Below are 15,649 nucleotides of genomic sequence, written 5' to 3' on the forward strand. Positions count from 1 at the left end.
CTATTTTGAAGAAGTGGCGTTAGAAGAAGTTTAAGTTTAAAAAATTTGGCTCTCAAAAGAAATTTCAATCGTTGTACTGTTGCTATTTGGCTCTGTTGACTCATGAGTTTGCTGACTACTCTCCTAGGCCAGTCCTCACAGCCTCTTTCCAGGAGGACTGGAGGAATTCTGAAGTCCGGAGTCATCGTTAGGTATTACATCATCTAAACCTAGGGAGCACAGCGCAGGTACGTTCAGGTTTAATGAAAGGACAGATTCTCCCTCTCTACTTCCCTCTTGTGCCTTTAAACCTAACAAATTATCAGTGCTTTCAAGGTTTGTGAAAGGACTCATGCATTTATGACTTGCAGACTGATTACCATAGAGGCCCAGTCAGAGAATTCCTAGTCTTTTTTGCTTACTATTTTAGGTCAACATATCACAGAGATTTGCCAGGGCAGTCTTTTCACAATTGCTCTCAAAGGCTTCTCTGTGTGAGTAAAAGCTATTGACCTTAATTCCCCTTATCAGGAGTTCCACTCTGCTCTGTGTAAGTCCTCATACAAAGCGGGGAGTGATGTGGAACTTGACAGTGGAACTTCTGTGTAGCTGGTGTGCACCTTTGGGCGGGAAAGATGGCGAAATAATTGGGCAGATTTGTATACTACAGAATACAATGAACTATGTGTCAGCGTTGTCCTTTTTATTATTTTCTCCCAGGTGATTAAGGGTTGCCATGGCACTGCTTTGACTTTGACAAGCACTTCCTGTTGTCTTTACAGAGATCTCACTGAAGAATAACCCCGAAGGAACATTTGTCTCCTGACACCTTTGTTAATGGCCATCCTCAGCTTTTAGTGGCTGGAAAGACACCAACCACCCTTATGCTTGGCCTGTGCCAGGCAGCGAATAAGGTTCCTTCCAGTTGTCCCCAGAACTCTGTTGCCCAGAGCATCTCTCTGTTGGCTGAATGCTCATGAAGCCCTTTCCTGAGCCAGCTGGGGAGGCGGCGGCCTCCTAGAGCCTGCAACATGGAAGCTTTGGAGGTGGATGACATCAGCCCCGCCCTGGAGGTTACTGAGGATTTCTTCAGTACTTTCGATAGCAAGCTAGAAAAGGCTGTTCAGCAAGCAGAGGTTTATGGGATCCAGGAAGTCCCTGAACTGGTGGGGCACGAGGTACTCAGTGACATCACAGACAATGGTGCTATCAGAAATGTTGCCTCCCTAGGCGAGGGGGGCATGCTTTGGGACCACTGTCAGACCAGGTTCTTAGAAACCAAAGTTCAAAATGTCTTCCCTGCCAAAGAACAGTTTATGGTCCAGAAAGGGACAGCCCCAGATAATCTTTCCTGGATGGAACAAAAGGAAGCCTCAACCTTTAATTTTTTCAACATCTGTCAGCGTCGCAGGGACAGACCTCGTTCTGTGAATGACTTGTTGGATGAGACCACGACTTTTAAGCCAGGGCATGCGCGATCGAGGTCAGATGTTACCCAGGTGGACTGGAGGGTGATCCTCAAGACCACGCCTTTGCAGCAGCAGCCGCAACAACCGTCTCTTCAGGGCCCTCACTTCACCAGGCCGTCGTTCCTGTCGCCCTCACCAAATAAGATAGAAGATGCTCAAGGAAATACTGGTATGTTTTTATGTCTGACTGCTGTTGAACAACTGCTGGTTTTCCTTTGTGTCTTTTCCATTTGCCTCAGGAGAACCTTATTCTCCAGTATCCATGTCTGGCTATGCTTACTTAAGCTTTCTCTTTCCATTTACGTTCACACTTTATCCTACTTCAAGTCTACAGTCTTATCTTCATGGGAGGGACTGAGCGAAAGGACAACTCTGGTGAATTCTTCCTTTCTAGTCTTGCATGTGAGAATCAGAGCTCTCCTAGTGAACGTAGCATTTTTCCTTTGAACACTGTATGAGATACTGTTTCTTCACATCAGGAGATGTTGATCAGATCACACATTGGGCGCAGCCTTGTGCTGTGAAAGAGTTAAAGGTGTGTGAAGACACAGTCCCTGCCATGAGCTTCTCCTTTAGCTGAGGGGATCAGACACAAAGACTCAGGAAGGCGCCCAGTAGTGAGAGAAAGTAGATGGTCCGCTGGAATGATTCCGAGGGAACTTCTGTTTTCCTCGCTGTTGTTGGGATTTTTTTGGTGAGTGTGTGACGGCGACCGAAAGAGCATGGAGAAAGGAGAAAACTCCCGAGGCTGGGCTTGTCAGGAAGGGCTGGTGAGAGGTATGGAACTTGAGCTGGACCGTGAAGGACACGAAGATGCAGAAAGGGTCTCAGTAGAGGACACGTGGTCAGGATTATGGTGTGAGAAAGGGGAAGAGATGGGAGGTGCAGAGACATCAAGTCAACCCTTGTGAGAGGAGCAAAGGGTCTCATGGCGGCCAGAGAGAGGAAAAGGTTGGAGAGGTTTGTTAAGACCTCCTAGTGTAGCACCTTGAATTTATTTTCCCCCCAGACTTTATACACATACATGTACCCTTATACTGTATATAAATATAGTCAGGTACTCACACATGGACTCTCTTCTGTGAGACACGACAAACCAGCTCTCTGTTTCCCTCAGCATTTTCTCTCAAGATAACCTCTTTTGTAGGATATCCATTTTTTTTTTATTGATGATTCTTCAGTTACCCTGCTTAACTCTTAATTTAGATTGAGCTTCTGCTCAGTTAACTGGGGAGACTAATTTACCTACTTACTTGCTGTTTTAGTGTTACTTCAGTCCTCTACCATTGCTTGGTATTCCGTTGGTACATTTAACATTATAATAATAAAACTTAGTTTATAAGTGCAACTTGAGGCAAGGATATAATTTAGTGTCTGTTAAGGAAAGGCAGCATTCCCGTCTGTGAGGTGCTGCCTTATTTTTATATCCAGTTCAAATCCATCCTTTTAAATACTTTTTTCCACTCAGATTTATGACTTGTGATTTCTCCTACTTTCAACAGCCCGCTGTAACATCTAGCCAAGGGTGGGGACCATGGGAGCAAGAAGAAAGGGACATTGTAAAGCACAGCGTGTGGTAGCTGATTGGACGTTAGGGACAAACAAGTTTCTGGGACCACGGTGCCTGGGGAAGGAGAGCTCTGCCTTGAGCCCAGGTACAAGCAGGTGTGCTCCCTGATTAGCAGTCAGCCTCTGTTGTTTTTGGTTTCTTAGAGTTCACAGAGATTTTTATGACTATGTCATCACAACCATTCTAAATCCCTGGTACAACCAAGGTTAAAAGGTGTCATATTTCCAGTTTCATTTTCCCTATCTTGTTCGGATTGTAAATGTAAGAACCAGACCTTCTTTAGATTCTCTCTTTAGTATCTTATGATTATGATTATTTTTTTTAATTCTCAATTTTAAAAAGTTGAATATTAAATGATGTTGAAATATAAGTACTGAATGGTGTTCTGAAAAATGAACTGTAACAAATGGCCTTTGCAGATATTGATATAACATAACCTGGCCACCTTTTGGGTATCCATGAGATACACATCTTAGGAGACAGTAGCAAAGTTGGGCAAATTCTGATGCTTTTCCTTTCTGGCATCTGAAGGACAAGCAGGCTACGTCATGTTTTGATTACTAACCTGGTAAAGGGCAGGGACGAGCAGTGAGTGCCCACGGCCACAGAGGAGTTCTGGGTAGGCTGCCAACTGCAGTTCTCACCTTTGGGAGGGATATGCCAACATTCATGTGCATTCTAGTCAAATCAGCCAAGATCTTTGAGTTGTTTACTTTAAATAATATATTTTTTATTTATTTCAGAGAGGAAGAAAGTGGGAGAGAGAGACACACACACACACACATCAATGATGAGAATCATTGATCAGCTGCCTCCTGCATGCCCCACACTGGGGATCGAGCCTGCAACTCAGGCATGTGCCCTGACTGTGAATCAAACCATAACTTCCTGGTTCCTAGGTCGACACTCAACCACTGAGCCACGCTGGCTGGGCTGAGTTTACTTTAAAACCTTTGAAATTAGTGATCCAAACTGAAGAAAGGCTTACTGTTTCTCCTGAAAGAATATGCCAAAAGCAGAGGGAGGGGTGTAGATCTTGGCTGGAGCTGGACATTTGGGGTCAGGCCAGACCTCTTCCGTGAGCTCCAGACGTGCACATCCGGCTGACTGGTGAGCATGTCTGCTGGAATGTCTCATGGGCACTTTAAATCCAGAGTGACCAAAAGTGACCCATCGTCCTCCCATCTCCTACTCCTGCTGGTCTAACAATTAACCAGGTTAATGAGAGGCTGGGGCTCTTCAAAAGAAATAAAATTTAGTCAAATTGGTTTTCTTTGATGAGGTCAACTTGATTTTGTGTCTAGCTGTGTCACTCTCTTACCTAAGGGCTTTATTACTGCAAAATTGTATGTTTTCTCCAGTTAATTTTTTTTTTTTTCTGGCTCCTATTCTGAGCTCACCTTTAGTAGCTTAAAGACTTACAAGGAATGGTTCTACTCATCCTCCCCTTCCTTCTCTTTTGCCCATCCTCACCCCTTATTCCCTCTTTTTCCTTTCATAGCAACAACTCCAAGGATCTTCATTAGGTAGGACTGCTGCATCTTCTGCCTCATTTACTGACGAATAACTGGGCTTTTGAGCCTTGCTGAGGATAACTGCTGCTTTTGGTATAAAGCACATCGGGTTCTGGTATAATGAGGGCAGTAGGTAGCTGGGGTGTAACATCAGCTATTTTGTTAATGGGCAAGCCTGTCTGAAGAAGGCCTTCTATTCAGACAAGATATTGGTTAAAAACACTGACTCTAAACCTACGCTGTTAGAGTTTCACTCCTTGTTACATTACTTATTAGCTCTTAACAGAAGTTTCTTAATCTGTCTTTATAATTATTATTATATTTTGTCATAAAGCATGGAAAAGTAGTAGTATTCACCTCAGTTTCTTGTGAGCATTACATGGGTTAAGACATCTAAAAGTACTTCTTCTGCCCTAGCCGGTTTGCTCAGTGGATAGAGCATCAGCCTGCGGACTGAAGGGTCCCAGGTTTGATTCCGGTCAAGGGCATGCAACTCAGTTGCAGGTTCCCTGGTCAAGGGTCAAGGGCATGTACCTCGGTTGCAGGCTCCTCTCCAGCCCAGGCCCTGGTTGGGGGTTCATGCAGGAGGCAACTAATGGATGTGTTTCTCTCCCATCACTATTTCTCTCTGTCTTTCCCTCTCTCTTCCACTCTCTCTAAAAATCAATGGAGAAATACCCTCAGGTGAGGATTACAAAATAAATAAATAAATAAATAAATAAATAAATACTTCTTAGAACCATGTTTGGCACATAGTAAACATTTAATAAATGTTTACTAATATTGATTTTGCTATTATCAATCGAATTTGAAACTCATCAGTGAGAATCAAGGTGACATTACCAATCACTCCTAGTTTTCCCTGGCACAGTCTATCTCATAAAATGTCCCCACAATAAACATTTCTTGAATTGGCTTTCTTGAAGTGTACCTTCTCAAAGCTATGAACTGTCCCACTTGTTAATGGGAAATAGACCATTCATTTCCTTTATTATACTGACTTGTGATCAACTGTTTGCTATCTTCTACACCAGAGTTTCTGATTGCTGAGGAAGGGATGGTCTCTTACTCATTGTTTTATCCTCAGTACCTAAAATAGTGCTCTCAAAATAGTATTGCTCAAACATGCTTTCAGTCGCACAGCAAGTAAACAGGGACCCCTCGATTTGAACCCAGGTAGTCTTTCCCCAGAGCCCATGCTCTTGACCACTAAGCTAGGCTTACTTTGGAACCTTCCACTTCGAAAGCCTTATTGGCCGTCAATCTCTGTGGGGTAGAGGCGGGAAGTAGTGTGGAAGAAACAGACCTGGATAATGTTCATCGAACTAAAATTAGATCATTGGTTAGGAAAATCTGAGACACACCAAAGCAGTCTAGCTGAAAGCAAGGATTGTTTTCAGCATTTAACATATTTGCTAAAATACAAGGACAGTCAGAGCTGGTCACAGTCCTTTAGGAGACCAATGAATCTGCAAAAGGAAGACTGTAACTTTGTCTTTCACTTTCTTGAATGTTAGCTATGCAGAGAGCTTAAGGGAACCGACTCCCGTGGGTTTGTAACCATGGAAAGATGGCTGTGGTTTTGCCCCATCTTTGGCTGCTCTTTTTAGTCTTACTTAGAAGCATGCAAATACATTATAGAGATTGCATTGCCTCAGGCAGAGACAGACCTAGGACAGGCTTCTTAAGATGGAACATTGCCTGTGCTAAAGGATAAAGATATTCCTAGTGGGTCCTACCAGGTTGATGGTGTGTGGCTTGACTCCAACCTGGTTCGCGCTATCTGTAGTACCTGGGGATTGGATAGTAGTGTCAAAACGATGAGCTTATAGATTCATAGGAAGGAATAGATCTAAGGTAAAATGGCAACAGAAGTAGTTATTTCTATAGAATCCAAGGTAGTGGTGGAGGCCAAAGCTTCCTTTCCTTGTTGCCATCCCAGTGTCTGCCATGCCCTAGGCAGCTGGAGTGAGATATGACTGGGAACTAGCCCTGAGGGAACGGCTCATTTCTCGTCTTAGCCCTAACCTTAGCTCTATACAGACATGCTCTTGACAAGTATACATACTTGTCCTGTTAGTCCTTTGCATCACTGCCATCTTGTTTTTGTTCACTGACTAATGGTTCAGCCGTATGCACCAGGGACTTTCCTGTAGGATGAAAAAGACGGGGTACTGGCATTATAGAATTACAATCCCACTATAAACATATATTAAGTTAGGAACATAAAAGGTCCTATGAACATTAGCTATGTTACCACTATGAAAAATAGGTTATTTTATACCTCTAAGTGTGTACACTTAGTAGAGGAGGTGAGGCTTCATGGGAAGAACACTCAACTGGGACACAAATGTATAGTATCCTAACTCACCAGGTTTGGAAAAAATCACTTGTCTGTTGCCTTTGATTTATAAACTTAGTGAAGCAGGTTAAATTATTTCTACAGTCCTTCCCAACTCTAAAATGACATCATTCTCGGATGTACTTGAACTGACCCTGACTCATGGTTGTGTGGGAGCTAATTACTGTACTCAGATCGGTGATGGAAATATAGGTATGCTTGAAATTATTCAACACGGAGAGATTTGTGTGTGCCTGGTAACTCTACTTCTGGATGAACTGCTGTTGTACTTTTAAATAAAAACATTTTTAAAGACGTTCTTTGCATTAGCTATGAAGCTCTGAAACTCAACAGACTGCTGGAATCTGACTGACTTTCTCTCCCTGACTGTGTTCACGTTTTCATCTGCTTGGCAAGGGCAGTGGTCAGCTGGGCTTTTGTTTCAGGCAGATTCACTCTCTGGTGACCTGGTACCATTCCTATGCCTGTATTTTCTTGTTCTCAGTGCTTTAGGAAAAGGTCTCAAGCAGAGATTTTCTTTAGGGCTAGAAAAACCATGCAGTCTGGTTTCTTTATCCTGAGTTTTATGTTACTCTGTTTCGATTCCCTTTTCCCCCATCTTTCACTTGGAAAAAAAAAAAAAAAAAAGCCAAATTTGGAACTTATACTAAAATGACTGCTTTTTCAATTATGATGTTTCTCAAAAGCCTTGGAGCCAGTAGAGGTGGGAATATTCCTGCAGGCTTAGAACAAGTGAGGTCACCAGGACATGGTCTCTTGCTGAATTTATGATTCACCCTTCAGCAAGATTAGTCAGTACAAAGAAGTTGCTAAAATAGGTCAAAGAAAGTTGATTTTTATATGGTTGTATAGTTTCCATTGGTTACATTATTGAATGTTGGCCGGTGGCAGCTATTCGGAAACCCACCGTGCCTCATCGACAGCCGCATTCTGATTCCTAACATTTCTATATGGAACTCTGAAAATGAAGTGTCTGACGTTTTTGTGGCTGTTCTGTTAATGTATTTTATCTCTCTTGGCTAAGAAGAACTATAGTTACTAATTTGACAAACTGCTAAAGTTACCTTCTTAAAACATAAATCTTTTCAGGCCACTCGGTTCTCAAAATTGAATCATGCTTCTCCATTTTTTTATATAATCAAGTATGAATTTTATAAAGCATCCAGATATATTTCTAACTTTATCGCCCACGCCACATCTATGTGCCCTTTTTTGAATGTGCCATGTGCTTTCAAGCTCCCGGGCCTTTGCCCATGCTGTCTCTTCATCCCAGAATACTTTTCCTGCCTTTTTTAGTTTTCAAAATCCTCCATTATCTTTCAAGGGCCAATTCAAATGCCACATCCTCCCTGAGACCTTTCCATATTTTTTCTCAATTAAAATTCTCTTTTTTCTTTCACCTTATGTTTCTACAGCACATTTTATGCTGCTTTCATTATAAGTAATTGCTTGAACATCCATCTCCCACACTAGGTTGGAAGTTCTTTGATGCTATGAACCATATTATAGAAAACGTTGTATTGTGCCAATATGAGCATATGCAAGGTGTCTGGTTTAATTTTATGTATTGGTGCTTAGAAAATCAGGACAGTAGTTTTTTCCCCCTAAAATGGAAATTGCCTCTCTTTCTATTTTCCTTACCTATAGTTTGAGTCAAGTTGAATGAAGTTTGTTGTTATTAATATACTATCATTTAAGAGTGCTAAGACTTGTTCATAATTTATCTTATTTAATATATTTTAAAAAATATATATTCATTGATTTCAGAGAGGAAAGGGGAGGGAGGGAGGGAGGGAGGGAGAGAGGAGAGAGAGAGAGAGAGAGAGAGAGAGAGAGAGAGAGAGAAACATCAATGATGAGAGAGAATCATTGATTGGCTGCCTCCCGCATGTCCCCCTACTGGGGATTGAGCCAGCAACCTGGGCATGTGCCCTTGACCAGAGTCAAACCCGGACCCTTCAGTCACAGGCTGACACTTATCCACTGAGCCAAACCAGCTAGGGTTATCTTATTTAATAGTCATAATAGTTTAATATGATAGGTGATATAGTTCTGATTTTAAAAATGAGGAAGCAGAGCCTTAGAGAAGATGACCTCACACCAGGCCATACAGCTAGGGGCTAGCCTCCCAAGCCAGGCCAGACATTGGAGGCCACACATAACCATTCAATAATACTCTCTGTCAAGCCTGAGGAAGTTTAGGACTTACTTCTTTCACCACAAACAAAACACAGTTTGATCCAGATCGAAAGTCTGGAGTTTGGAGTTCCGCTCTCAACTTGCACTCTTGATGGTATAACCTTGGCCAAGTCATTTTTCTTCCTGGAATCTCTTTCCAAATCTGTTAAATTGGTTAGAATGTTTTCAGAAGCAAGTAATATCATACTCAACAAAAGTGGCAGAAATAGTAAGGCCACTTACCATATTATATTTTCATCTATCTAACAGATGACTATTGAGCACTTAGGGAATGTCAAGCACTGTATGTAATAAACACTTAGGTAGTCCCACGGTCATCAGAGATCCAGGCACTTTTCATCTTTTTGCTATGCTGTCCTCCGTGTATTGGTGATGTCTCTTCTCTCCCCTCACTCGTACAAGATGGCTATAGCAGTCCAAAGGATCGTTGTCTTACATATCAACAGCCAAAGTCAGGAAGGGAAAGCAGGGAACCTCCTCTGGGTCTCTTTCCAATAACACCTTCTCGGTAGCCAGAACTGGGTCACATGTCCACACCTAAAGCAATCTCTGGCAAAAGAAAATAGAATTACTGTGATTTGGATTAAACAAATCATGATTCTTTTCATGGAGCTGGAGATAGGCCATTTCCTCTAAGCATATGCCACCATGCCTGAACAAAATAGCGTTCTGTTGGTAAAGAAGTTGGGGGAGAAACCTAGCCAATGGGGCAAGCAAATGACAGTTTCTGCCTCTGTTAGGGATAGGCTAAAGACTTTTCTAAGTTTCTGTGATTCTGTATGATACCCAAGGTATAGTAATGACATGCATTTATATTAAAATCTGTTGGCCTAAGTATAGGATATTCTTTTATACTTAATTTCTATAGATTAGAGGAAAAGAGTAGAAAGCTTACTATGGCAATGACTGAGCATAGTTGAAAGTTGATGTTTGGAATTTTCTGGGTCAAGAGTTCTAATAAGATGCGAGATTACCCTTGTCCCAGAAGGCAGAAAGCCTCTTTTAAGAAGTTGGTTGGGTGTGTAATCTCAAGGCTCACACTTGAGAAGTGAAATTGGCCAGGACTATATTGACTAATGCTCTATCCCTGCTTTCCATTGCAAGAACTTAGATGGAAAAGATCCCTATGGATGTCTCTCGCTAACATGTAGCAGGTATACTATGGGTCTATATCTGTCAGAGTCTGCACAGATAATATGTCTTTTCCCTGGGTTTATTATGAAGGGAGAAAAAATGGGACATTATTTTTTATCAGTAAAGGAAGGTATCCAGAGTAGCTCACAGGATAGATAGTTCTTGAGCCTACTTCATTTCTACCAGAATAAGTTTAACAAGTATCCGAGAGCACCGGGGCGACCAGCACTTTACGATGGCCTGTGGACCATGTTTACAAAGCCCCTCTTTGGGTCTTGCGGCTTCACTCTCCTCATGTTCTTTGCAATGGTCATTTGTGGCAGTGTCATGATTAATATGGATCCTGTTCATTTCACTTCTCTCATGTGCCTCTAGTGAGGAGAACAAAGACCTAAAATTAGTTAAAAATTTTTTTTTCTCTAGTTCCTGGCTTAAACACAGTTGAATACTATAACATGATACAAGTAGACTTGGAAGGCTTTGTTTTGCTAACCAGGACTGTAAAGAAAAGAGAGTTGATTGTGATGGAGAATGTCAGAGAAGTCTTCATTGGGGGAAGGAAGTTGCAGCTGAGCTGGGAGGGTTGAGCACAAAGTCATGGTGGAGATGAACACAGCACATGTGTGGAGTGGCCGGGAGACTAATCTGGAACAAGTCTGCATTTGGGAGAGTACAGTAGTAGGCTGAGATTATGGAATTCCTTCAAAGCCAGACAGTTAGACTTAATGTGATAGGTTTGGCAAGAAGCACTTGAAAATTACTTGAGAGTGAAGATTAAAAGGGTAATTACAAGAAGTCTGGAAGTCACAGGATTGAGGGGTAATGTGTGTGGGGGAGGGTAGCAGGGAACCTTCTTTCTTATAGATTTTGTGTCCGTGTAAAGGGACATCAATTAGACTAACACTCTTGCCTCTCTCCCTCCTTTGCACCCTTCACCCCTGGGAGGTGTGACTTAAGGGCAGACTTAGGAGGAACCAGGCATTTAGAACTTGGCCTCTCACAGGAGAACTAATTCTGGTTGCTCCTCCATAAGAGCTCCTCCATTCGTCAGCCTGTCATGGCAGTCCCCCAGGAGGGGGAAGCCTAGGGCAGTAACTGCTGCTTGTGACTCAGAGGTAAGTCTGTATAATCCTGGGGTTCAGTTTGTTGGGAGGACCCCCAAGCTGCATCCTCCAACTGGCTGATGTTTTGGTTTCCACGAGCCTGTCTACCCTCTGTTAACCTCAGTTGGTTTGCAATCTGGGTGAGGCTCAGGGACGCTATTGATTGGCTCTCCTTAGCCCCCAACAGTACGTGGGATGGATAGGTAGGTGGAAGGAATGGAAGTGGGTGGAAGTCAGTGAGAAGGCTCTGCCAGTCATCATGATGTGAGGCGATGAGGACTCAAATTAGGGTGACTAGCAAAAGAGAAAGTGGGACTTGTGAAAAGAAAAAGAAGGGCTCTAATTGGGCTATACACAGAATAGTTCTTTGTATGTACATTTAACAAATATTTATGGAGCCAGCCGCTGGGTACACAGGGCTGAGAGAGACATCATCTCCTTCCCACCTCCCTGCAAGGAGGAGAGGGTTCTTTGAAAGAAATAAAGCAAGTTAGTAAGATAGAGAGGGACCAGGGTGGGGAGGGATGGCCTCACTGAGAATGGCACCTGAGGTGGAAAACTGAGGAGACAAATAAGGCAGAGGAGCTGGGGGGAGGTGGCAGCTCCAGAGGCCTTGGGGCTAGAGTGTGCTTGGCTTGTTCAAAGAACTTAAGAGGATTGTGGCTGGAGCGAGAGAAGGGATGTGGGCCTATGTGAGATGAAGTCAGAGCAGCAATCAGAGGCCAATTGGAAGTGGAGGCATTATAACAAGTTGCAATCTGAAGGAAAGAGACAGGTTGAGCCATAGAAGAGGTGGTAGGATCACGTGAATAATTTTTTTAATAGATACATCAAGCCTTAGGGTTTTGGAAGACGGGAGGAAAAGAGATTAATCGAGGGATGATTTAAACTGTTATGGAAAAGGAGATTCTGAAGAAGTGGGAAGGAATTAGGTACAGAGTATAGAGGTGGAAGGCATAAACAAGGAGGCAAGAAGTTTCTTCTTTTGAGACTAGAAGACTAAAATAGGAAACATCTATTGAATATTTAGGATGTATCAAGCATTGTTCTAAGAACTACTAACTTCTTTCTCACAGTGGTACAGTGAAGGAGGTTCTGTTACTATGGTTCCATTTTAAAGATGATAAAACTGAGACTCAGGTAAAGTAATTTGCCCATGGTCACACAGCCAGGAAGGCCCAAACTATGATTTAAACTTAAGCCACTGGGCTTCAGCACCTGTGGCTTTAACGCTGTCCTCTAAAGCAGTGGTCGGCAAACCGCACCTTGCGAGCCACATGCGGTTCTTTGGCCCCTTGAGTGTGGCTCTTCCACAAAATACCACGGCCTGGGCGAGTCTGTTTTGAAGAAGTGACGTTAGAAGAAATTTAAGTTTAAGAAATTTGGCTCTCAAAAGAAATTTCAATCGTTGTACTGTTGATATTTGGCTCTGTTGACTAATGAGTTTGCCGACCACTGCTCTAGAGACTTGTACAGGATGTTGGTTAGTGTAATGTTGCAGGGAAGACAAGTACAGTATATGTAAAGGAGTTTCCTACAGTGCATGAAGAGAGAGACAGTGGAACTAGCTGTTTGGGGAGAGTAAAGGTGTGGAAAATTTGGGATCCATTGAAATGAATAAAAGAATGAATTGTCAGGATTAAAAATATGATAGAAGTTGATGCTGTAGTGTGAATATTTGAGTACCCCCAAAATTCACATCTTAAACTCCTGGTACCTAAAGTGATGGTATAAGGAGCTAGGCCTTATTTGTTAGAGATACACCCTGAAGTATTTAGAATAGATAAATGTCTGCAATTGGCTTTCAAATATTCCAGTAAAAAATAATAATGAAAAAGAAGTGGGGTGGGAGAAATAAAACAAGAATAGCAGAAACTGGGTGATTTTTGAAGCTGAGGGATGATTCCACGGGGATGTTCATTTTATTCATCTGCATGTTCGTGAGTGTGTTTGAAAATTTCCATAATAAAATCCTATAAGGCCAAACTGGAGTTTGGAGTTTACTGTGTAGCACCAGGACACTTGTGAAGGGTTTTGATTTATCAAGTGACCCAAAAAGGTTAAACTGGTAACTGTGAAATGGCCAGGAAGGAGGCGGACTAGACGTGGGAGCCTATTTGAGAGTTTGATTAAGGTGGTGGCCATGAGAATGGAAACTTTTTTTGAGAACAGATAGAGGAAATAATAGCAAAAGGGGAAGTGTTTGGTGACAGTCATAAGCTAATTGAGTACAGAAATGACTCAGGTGCATGGGGGGAAAATGCCCCTCTTCCTCTTCAGCTGGTAGTAATTACTGTCCTGAAAGCACAGCACTGGCCACCGTCCGACGAGGAGGAGAGGAAAAAGGGTCTTCACCCTTGAAAGCCCTGTTGAAAGTGGAAAGCAATGGGTAAACAAAGAGTTGTTTTTGTTTTTCTTTGTGTGTATGTGTATTTTTTAATGAGGAATTACTGTCTTGTGGTCGCAGGATGAAATTTATAGGCACAGCAATTCATTTTAATCATTGTTCTCTATTTTATTGAGGCAATCACAATAATCTTTGTCAGTGGTCCCATCTGAAGTTGGGACATTAGTTAATTTGTGATATTAATAATTTGTGATATTAGTTAAGGCAGATATTATATTAATTTGTAAAATTGAACACTTTACAATCATGTGTGGGTTAATTAAATGAGTTGAAATGGTCTGGGGAAACAAAAGCTGAACTATAATAAACTAATGAAGCTTAGATTTAAATATATAACTTCTACTTTGTCAATAGAAAAAATATTAAAAATTAAACTTCATCAGATCTAGTAGGAAATAGCAGTTGTTAGAGAAATGGTAGTTCTCCAGTGCTCTACAATCAAAGATAATTAATACTTCACACCCCAAATATTAATAAGGTCTGATATAAACAGGCACTCCAGAGAGGAATACACACCCCAGGGAATAGTTTTCTGATCACATTTGCTTTCTTGATTCTTCTTTTTCAAGAAATTACACTACAAACTCAGCCCTTAAGTATGGGCCATTTCCTGTGCCCCCTCTTCTGTCTCCAGTTACTATACCTATTTAGAAAGGTCTGAGCCGGGGTAGGGAAAATTATTGAAACAATGCATTCCTTACCCCTTATTCTGCATCCGGAAGGTGAGGGAACTTTTGAGACTCCCTCAGAAGACTTACCATCTAGTTCACCCCAGGACTTCTCATCTACCACCCTAGCTGGTACAGTTAGAAAGAAGTGAGGATTTTGTCAGGTTTGCTCCTGGTTTGGACCCAATTAGTGTAGAATTTCTAGTTCATGGTAGTTGCTGTAAAAAGCTCTTGAGCAGGAAAGAAAAGGAGAGGAAAAGTCCTAGCTAACGGCGACAGAGGTGATTTTTATTGTACTCAGGACTGCGTAGCTGAGCCGCTGGGCAGGAGGGATGGGGATGGAGGGTCGCTTGGTTAGGAGTCTTATGGAAAAGGTGGAGCTCTCATCAGTGCTGGTGGAGATGAGAGGGGAGGGCGGCACAGTGTCTAACAGCACTGCCCTTATTGCAGTATCAGAGCAGAAAGGTAACCTGAGAACAGGCATCCATTATCTCTTTCTACAAAGGGATTAGTGTGGGTTGCAAGAAACCAGTGGCTTTTGCGTAACCACAGAAATACAAATGAATGTCAGGACCAGAGATGTAAAGCAGTTAAACAGGCTCTTCTCTGCCTCATTTCTTTCCTTTTCTCTCTGGTTTGCTATTTTAAGATCTAGATCTGTGTTACTCGGCTTTTGTTCAGCCAAGATCAGAAATCATGCCCTTTGGGAGTGTGATTTGTCTTCTCTTGGGGATGAGTCAGTTAGCTCATGACTGTGTCCAATGTGTGTCAGCAAAGAGGTTGAGGAACCTGTCAGAAATAAAGTCTCTACCAGGGAGGACTGCTTCCTCTTGCAGGGTTATCATTTCCACGCCTGATCAAAGTACCAGGAAATCTCCCAAGTGATGTCCTTTTTTATTAAAGTATCAAACTTGTTTGTGTTTAGTCCTTGATTAGAGATGGCATGACCAGATAAACTTGTGAAACAGTGTGGAAGGGAATTATACCTACTATATGCTGGGCATTGTGCTAAAAGCTTTATTTCTGATTCAACAAGTTCTTTTAAAGCACCTACTATGTACCAGGTATCCTATCTAATAAGGAGAGATTATGCTAATTGACTGCCCCGCCCTCAAAGATGGCAGCACCCACAGCCAATAAGGAGGGATTATGCTAATTGACTGCCCCGCCCTCAAAGATGGCAGCACCCATAGCCAATAAGGAGGGAATATGCTAATTGATTGCCAAGCCGTCAAAGATGGCGG

At 42.3% G+C, this 15,649-nt stretch overlaps 1 protein-coding gene across 5 annotated transcripts in view; it reads left to right on the forward strand.

Annotated features, from left to right (window-relative positions):
* The first annotated feature begins 851 nt into the window (after nt 1–851).
* PLEKHM3 (pleckstrin homology domain containing M3) overlaps nt 852–15,649 on the forward strand; it is a 146,328-nt gene continuing 131,530 nt past the window's right edge. For all 5 annotated transcript variants that reach the window (XM_008145227.3, XM_054723175.1, XM_054723176.1 and 2 more), the window contains exon 1: nt 852–1,617. In XM_008145227.3, the coding sequence (XP_008143449.2) occupies nt 1,011–1,617 (607 nt within the window). In that variant the 5' untranslated portion in view covers nt 852–1,010. The remainder of the gene's footprint in view (nt 1,618–15,649) is intronic.

The sequence above is a fragment of the Eptesicus fuscus genome, chromosome 11 (assembly GCF_027574615.1).
Source record: "Eptesicus fuscus isolate TK198812 chromosome 11, DD_ASM_mEF_20220401, whole genome shotgun sequence".
In the NCBI taxonomy this organism is placed as follows: Eukaryota; Metazoa; Chordata; class Mammalia; order Chiroptera; family Vespertilionidae; genus Eptesicus; species Eptesicus fuscus.